At 62.9% G+C, this 7,795-nt stretch overlaps 1 protein-coding gene across 1 annotated transcript in view; it reads right to left on the bottom strand.

The window, feature by feature from the left end:
- Positions 1 to 7,795, bottom strand: part of ARHGEF2 (Rho/Rac guanine nucleotide exchange factor 2) — a 15,110-nt gene that overhangs the window by 2,502 nt on the left and 4,813 nt on the right. The window contains 15 exon segments of the mRNA XM_025040846.1: positions 1 to 33; positions 226 to 276; positions 473 to 508; positions 643 to 710; positions 821 to 940; positions 1,294 to 1,494; positions 2,415 to 2,482; positions 3,683 to 3,852; positions 4,246 to 4,322; positions 5,818 to 6,066; positions 6,180 to 6,297; positions 6,385 to 6,510; positions 6,689 to 6,939; positions 7,390 to 7,536; positions 7,648 to 7,794. Coding sequence (XP_024896614.1) covers positions 1 to 33; positions 226 to 276; positions 473 to 508; positions 643 to 710; positions 821 to 940; positions 1,294 to 1,494; positions 2,415 to 2,482; positions 3,683 to 3,852; positions 4,246 to 4,322; positions 5,818 to 6,066; positions 6,180 to 6,297; positions 6,385 to 6,510; positions 6,689 to 6,939; positions 7,390 to 7,536; positions 7,648 to 7,794 — 1,862 coding nt within the window.

Here is a 7,795-nt window from a genome sequence, read left to right as displayed (position 1 = left end):
TTCCATCAGCGTGTCCTGCTGGGCCACCGCCGCCTGGGTGGAAGGGGGACAGGCAGGCATAGGGACCGGCCCCGTCCCTTCTGCCCCTCACCCCACCCCCGGGGCCAGGTCAGGACTCCCGGGGAGCGCCGCGTGGGGAAGGCCAGGCAAGGCCTGGCAGGGCGGCTCCGCCCTCTGCTCTGGTCACCCCCACTCACCTGCAGGGCTCTGGTCACCCCCACTCACCTGCAGGCCGTGCAGAAGCCCGTAGAGGTTGACCAGTCGCTGCAGCGCTTCCTGAGGACAGAGTGGGGGTGGGAATAGGGCCCCGGCTTCCGGAGGGGAGGGCTGCCCGGAAGGTGGAAGGTGTGGGTGTGGGGACAGCGGGACCCCGGACTTGGAGGTATGGAGTCTGCCCCCGCCCTCCACACCGGGCTCCCGTTTCTCAGACTGAGCGGCCTCCCCCGCCTGCTACACCCTCACATCTCCTCACCTCCTGGGGGGATCTCAGCTGGTTTCCATTTCGGTCCTGCATGAGAGGGCCAGGGTGGGGTCAGCGGGCACGCAGCCCCGGTGCCTGTCCCTGAGGGCTGTGCCGAGGATCGACAGGCCACCGTCCCTTTCCCGCCCTCTAGCCAAGTCTCGAGGCCCCCGAGGACCCACCTTCTGGCTGGAGTCTGAGTCAGCCCTGCAGAGCTCGATGGAGCCGTTGAAGGTTCTGGCCTCTCCATCTGTTGGGAAGGGGAAGGGATGGACCGAGCTCAGCGCCCAGGACGCTGACGGCACCCGGCGGTGCCCCCGCGCCCTTCGGCCCGCCCCCTCGGTGCCCGGTGACACTCACTGGCCGTGATCCCGGGACTCGTGTCCCCGCTGCTGTGGGCTTCCGCGGGCAGGCCGGGCTCCCGGGGCGTGGTGAGCAGCTCGGCTCCCGGCCCCACCAGCAGGTCCTTCAGGCCCTCGACTTAGGGGGACAGGAGAGGCAATGAGGACGCGGGCTCCGTGGGGGACGGGAGGGTGCCTCTGGCCCGACATGCACCCCGAGAACTCCCCGCCCGGGCGGTGGGCCCGCCGCACCACGCCGCACCAGCACGCACGAGGCGAAGGTCTGCCCCGGGCAGCGTGGTGCGGGCAGCATGGAGGTGTCCACCGGTAAAGGCCCACGTGCCCTCCCCGCCGCCCCCAGCACCGGGCACGGGGTGGGCACACTGGGAGCTTGCGGACCGAGCAGCTGCCGCCCCATCGTGTCGGTGTGCGTGGGTCTCGCCACGTGTCCCTACTGTGTCAGCGAGGGCCCCTCCCCAGGGGCTCCCTCACCCTCGCGGATGGCATCCTGCAGCAGCCGCTCGCCACGCGGGGCCTCGAGGGACTCGGAGCGGAACAGGCCCCTGGGCAGGGGGGGCAGGGGCAACCCACTGCCACTCTCCTCTTCGACCTGGAAGTGAGTCATCTCGGCGAACAGCCCGACCTTCTCCTGCAGCAGCCCCACGAGCGCCCGGTCCTTCTGCTGCAGCTCCACTGTGGGCGAGGGCAGGTGAGCACGCGGGGAGGGCCCGGGGACACCGGGCGAGCAGCCCGGGGCCGGGGGCCGGGGCCGGGCAGAGTGGCGGGACTCCCCGTCTTGATATTTTGGCATTTATAACAACGAAAAAAACTTTTTTGGGGGGAAAATGTAAAATACGTACTTTCGTTTTAAAAACAAAAGTAAAGAAGTTCCGTGGCAGGGACGGCAGGCTGCCCCCCAGTTTGCCTTCTCCCCAGCTGCCTTCAGTGAGGGAGTCTGTCTAAGTTTCCCGTCAGACCACACGTCCCAGCCCGACACTGCACAGGACTAAATTCTGGCTGATGGATGTGTCTTCCAAGTCTGTCCTTAAACGTTCCCTTACTCCTCCCCGTTGGCTGGGATGCAGATGTGATGGTGGGAGCGGCAGCAGCCGCTTTGGACACAGCGACGGGGACCCTTCCTGTGGGTGGCAGAGCTGCACCACTACCCTGCACTGCCCATTTCTAGACTGTTACGTGGAGAGAAAGGATCTTCCACGCCTTGTTTAAACGTCCGATTTCTGTTGGTCTTTTTGTACAGAAGTTCGATCATACTTTAACTAACAGAGGGTCCTACAGCAAAAGAGTAAGTTACTGTCTTGACCCTGGTCTGCCTAGTTCCCCTGTGCGGAGGCGGCCATAGTAATTATCTTCTCTTTCCTGAGATATTACACACACGCGGGCACATAATGCGTCTGACATGTGTTTATCCCCATCATTTTTACACCAAGCGTATGGAAGCACACACTTTACAGAGCTTCAAGCCTCGCCCTTTTCACTTAACTGTACATTTTAGTTACAGACCTCCACCCGGCCTCGGGGAGCTGTCTCGTGCATAGTGTTCCACCGTGTGGGTGGATCGCGAATTATTTAATGAGTTCTGTGGACGGACTTACTCTTGATTCGCCGTAGGTAAGCCTCGTCCTCCGTCTCAATCAGGGGGAAGTCCTCCCTTGGAGGGCACCTGGAGGGGTAACAGGCCGGGCGGGGGTGGGGAGGAGCTGGGTTACCGACAGGCAGCAGCCCCCCTCCCTCCCTCCAGGTCGTGGTGGTCCCCGCCGCGCCCTCAGCCCAGGCCCTGGCTCCCTTCACGCCCCAGCCGCCCTCGTCCCAGCACCGAACGTCGCCAGCGTGTGCGCGCCTCTCCCGAGGTCCCCTGGAGGGCGACCCAGGGCAGAGGCGCAACTACAGGTGTTGGCATCAAGCAAACTGGGCTCAAATCCTGCCTCCACTGTTTACTGGGGGGCATGTTCTCATCGGAAAAATAGGGGAACTATCTTCCTTGCAGGTTTTTGGGTTAGGATTAAATGCAGTAACGTGACAATGCCTTCAACATGGCAGCAGCTCAATAAATCAACGACAATGAATAACAGTAATTATAATTTTTATAACTATGACTATTAACATTAGTAACAAAGAGGCCACCAGAAGTCTACTATCAAAGGGACAGGTATTTCGCCGTATTCTGCTAGAATAGGCAATTTCACAGTTTTGTATGCATTTCTGAAAAATCTGCTCAGTAATGTCAACAGTTAAAAATAAATAGGTTTACATATCGTTAACAGGAAGAAGACTCCACTCTCTGAAAACTAAAATAGAAAAATAAACATCCTCATTGAGTTTAATCTTCAAGGCTCCGTTTTCAACACTCTACATGCACTTTGCTTGACTTTTTTCATCACAAGAGACACACGGTTGTTGACTGACTGCCTCGGACCTAACGTGTGTCCAGCAGAGGCCAAAGATTTGCCGCTTTGGCATGCGCGACAACATCCTTCTCGCATCTCCCGTATGGAGCTTTCTACGAGACTTGTGCCTCTTACCTCCGGTATCAATGTGCTTTTACATTCGTTTTTTAAAAATAAAGGCAAAATGCAATCCGATCCGAATAATAGCCCACCGCCTACAGACCAAGATGTTTTAGCAGCTGAAACTGTACTGTCAGCTGGCAGGCAGGCCACCATGTGACAGCTCCAAGGATTCCTTTGCTTGTCAGCTCATGCTGCGTTTGAAAGGTGGTCGGGGTTGTCACTGCGTAGGACATAAGACGACCTCTCGTGCCTTGGGCCGTCTCGTCTCCCCTCAGCCCCTGCCTCTGCTCCCAGGGCCTGCCGTGGCCTGGGGCCCGAAGCCGCAGGTACCCCGAGGCCAGGCACACACTCACGTGCGCACGCTCTGCTGAATGACCCGGATCCAGGTGCTCCGGTCATCCCGGGACGCCGTGTGGACCTCGTACATCTCGGGGGGCGCCCCGCTGATCAGAAACATCCCTTTCTCCTGGTTGGCGATGTCCCGCACGATGAGGTTCTGCAGCGACACCACCGAGGGCTTGTCCTGCAGCGGGGGGAGGGGCGGCGTGGCGTGAGGAGGGTCAGGCTGGGGGCCCTGGCCCCCAGCCAGCCGACGACTGCAGTTCTTCTGGGGTACCAAGGACAGAGAAGCCTGCCTACGGCACAAGGGCCGGGGCTCTGGTGCTGGCCGGAGGGGAGCCTGGCACACCTGGCCCCTGCCCATTCAATTAGCTTCAAGCATTACTTTCCGCAGCCACAGAAACAGGCTGTCCGCAGCCCCGCCACAGGGGCCAAAGGGACAGCACACAGTTTACTGCCTCTAGTTCTTCTGTCATACCAGTGGTCGCACTCATGGCCGCCGGACTCTGGAGGAGTCCAGGCTCCTGCGGGCTCAGGCCGGGGAGCACGAGGGGCCGGAGGCGGGGGCAGGGCTCACCAGGGCAGGGAAGATGTACTTCTGGTCCTTCTCCTGCAGGAACACCAGCACATCCGTCATCAGCAGCATCAGCACATCTGCGGGGGGCAGGCGGGAGGGTGGTCAGCGCAGAGGATCTGAGCTGCGGCCCCGTCTTCCCCAAGGGCCGGCCGACACCGTCCGCTTTGAGTTCCCGGTCCCCGTCTTCCCGGCCTACCCTCCCCCTCCTCCTGTGCACACCTCCCACCTCCCCATCCTTACAGCTCAGGGGGAAAAGAATGCACGTGTTATCAGGTAAAGCGCTTGCCAGGGTAGTGGGGACCATGAGGGACCAGCCTGTGCCTTCGAGGAAAGCCCTCTTTGCAAACCCAATGCAGGTCCTCAACCTGGGGTCCACAGACCCCTGCGATGTCCACGCCGGACCCCACAGGCTGTGCAAACCCTCCGTGCACTAACATGACACACGCGTGTTCTCCGGGGTGTAGGGGTCCAGAACTTCTGGGAGAGTAAAAAGGCTTCCCAGAGCCGGAGGGGCCGCCCCGTTTCGGCCTATCAGCCCAGGTCACACACCTAGCTACCGTGACCCGTTTCTAGTTACTGGACCTCAGTCCGCCATGGCCAGTGTATTCCCACTTTCCAGTCCGTGCTCGGCAGGGAGGGGAACTCGGGTGCCTCGCCCATCTCCTCCCACCCTCACAGGCCCCCTTCCCTCTCCTCCCGTGCCCCACCTTCCTGGCCCTCAGATCCCAGGCGGTCCTGCACTTTGAGGAGGAAACTGAAGTCAAGCCCGTAAAACTCGGATGTCCTGGTCAAGGACACAGACCCACACTCTGCCCTCGCAGCTCTGACCCGACTGCGGGCACAGAGAAGGGAGGGCTTTTGCGAAGTGCTTCAGAAATAAAGCTCTCCAGCCTTGCTATTTTTAACCCCCCATGGCGTATATTCTTAGCTGCAGCGTGGGAGGGCTGGGAAGCAGAGGAAGGGGATGGAGGGAAGCGGCTGGTGAAGCCTGCAGCCTCCGAGTGCACGGGGTGGGCATGCCGACCTGCGACAGGCTTGGCGCCATGGCCTCGGGTGGCGGCTTGCTCACGTCCCTCACCCCCTCCCCTCAGCCACCGCTGCTGCTCTCCTGTCCCGATTTAGGCACGAAAGGTTTGGCCAGCCGGGCTGCAAGAGAGCCTGGGGGCCGTGCCCTGCCACCCGACACGCCCCCTCGGCTCTCTCCTGCGACCTCCAGCCTGTCCAGCCTTCCCTGGGCAACCCCCAAAGTCCCTGTCCCTTCTGTGGACCTGGCAGCTGGGGCTCCAGCAGGTGGAGCCCCTGGGGCAGAGCTTGTCTCTCAGCCCTGGAGTCGCTCTGCCTCCGTCACCAAAACTGGTAGTGAGGACGGAAGGGGTGAGTGAATAGTGACCGGAAGCCCCTGCGTGGCCACAGGGAGCCTCAGGATCCAGGCTTTCCCCCGACGCAGACCCCGTGTTTCCTCACTGGTCTCCCCTGGGCGTGAGGTGCGTGGAAAGGCCCTGAGCGGGGGCGCCTGCCCCTCCCTCCGCCCGACTGCGCACTCCCGCCCAGCCTGCCACGCAGACCGCTGACCTTTGAACCGGCCGGTCGCCGTCTTCCAGAGCAGGCAGCCGTCGTGGATGAGTTTGCGCCGCAGAAGTTCCTCCCGGCCGAAGGGACCCTTGCCGGGCACCGGGGCCTGGGCCCGGGGGTCCAGGCGGCTATAGATCTCCTGCAGGCGGGCCCCCTTCTCCAGCTCGTGCACGTCCTGGTCCACGCTGGACAGCAGCTCCTTCACCAGCCGCAGGGCCGTGGTCAGGTCCTGCCGCTCCGCCTCCGCCCCTGGCACGCGGGCGGCACCGGGTGGCTTAGCCCGCGAAGCCGGGGGTGGGGGGGATGGGGGGTGAGCAGCCCCCTACCAGGCTGCCCGTCCGCCCCCCGCCCCGCCCCCTCACCGTGGGAATGCTGCAGGATCCGGCTGATGAGCACTGGGTACTTGGTGATGCGCTGTGTCACCAGCAGGATGCACTCCTGGACCCCGTGCCGCTTCAGCACGGCCGAGCGGGTCACTTTCTACAAGGGCGGAGGCGGAGGCAGGGTCAGGGCGGGAGCGGCCGCAGGGGATCATGACCCCCACGTGGACGCGCGGGTCCTGCTCACCCGGATGAACTGCTGGAAGCGCTTGTCTCGCGCGTAGAGCTCTTTGTAGAGCTTCAAGGCCTTGGTGTGGCGGCTGCAGAACTCCGCGTACGTCTTCCGCATCTGCTCGGCGCTGGGGCCCGAGAACTGGAAGTCGAGGGAGCTGGCTGGGTGGGCATGCCCCGGAGCCGCGCCTCGACCCCGCACACCTCCGGCCGCCCGCGCAGCGGCTTCCCGCCCCCACCCGCTAGAGCTGGGAGGCGAGACACACTCGTCCGGTCACGGCGCCTGCACGGTCCTCGCCCCAGGCCCTGCCCGTCCTCACCTGGCTGATGAGCAGGTCACCCAAGCGAGAGATGACGAAGTTCCGGGTGCTGCCGGGGCACAGGGCCTGGCGCCGGCGCTCCAGCAGCTGGCTGAGGAAGCGCGTGTGGATGTCGCTGAGCTCGTCCGCGCAGGGGAACAGGCCATGGACCACGCCCGGCTCCAGCTGCAGCTCCTCCAGCATCCCCGTGCGGAACAGGCGCGTCATGATCTTCAGCGTCCGCACGTGATGCAGCTCCGTCTGGATCAGCTCTGCAGGGACAGTGGACGTGTGGCAACCACCGGCGGGACCAAGGCTGGGGACTTCAGGGCTCACTCGGGGTGCTGAAGGCCCCTCCAGGTTTACGCTCCACCTCGTGAAGTGCAGATCATTTTCTATGCCTGCTGTAGCTTTCAGGTTGCCTGTTCCCCCCCCACCCCACGGTAACCACATGTCCTCCACGCATCCCAGTTTCCCACAGTCCCTGGCGAGGCGCTGGGCACGAAACAGGGGCAGAGTGAAGACTGAGAACTGACTCGAAGGACAAAGACGCAGCCTGGGAGACCGACAGCTCCAAACGGTTGGGGGCCTGGAGGCAACTCGTGGGACGCCAGGCAGGGTCCTGGAGACCAAGGGGCTGAGGGGGAAGCGTTTGGGAGGTGCGGGACGCTGTAGGCAGGACCCGGCGGAGCAGGAGTCCCGGGGTGGTCTCCTCGGCTCACCATAGATGACGTCCTGCTGCTTCATCACCTCCTTCTTGTGCTGCTGCAGGAAGCCGCTGTCCACAGCAAGGCTCCAGGAGTCAGCAGCAAAGTCCTTCTCATCCATCTCGAAGTCGCTCATCAGCTCGTTGTAGATCACCTCTGCACCTGGACACCGGGGGCGGACAACTCAGGGCCGGTTCCCTTCCCTGGCCCCTTTGTGCCCTGCCTTTCCCGGGCCCAGCCCCTAGCCCCTGCCCTCGGGATGGGCCCAGTCACCTTCATCGATGAGGGACTCCACCGACAGGGCCCGGTTGCGCATGTTGAGGGAGTCCGTGGACTGGGACAGGATCCGGCGCAGCCCCAGGGGGGACTCTTCGTTGAAGTGCCTGGGGAGGCAGGCCGGTCTTCACCCCGACTCGGGCAG

Source organism: Pteropus alecto, unplaced genomic scaffold (assembly GCF_000325575.1).
Source record: "Pteropus alecto unplaced genomic scaffold, ASM32557v1 scaffold49, whole genome shotgun sequence".
NCBI classification, from domain to species: Eukaryota; Metazoa; Chordata; class Mammalia; order Chiroptera; family Pteropodidae; genus Pteropus; species Pteropus alecto.
This window is presented reverse-complemented; position numbering and strand designations above follow the sequence as displayed.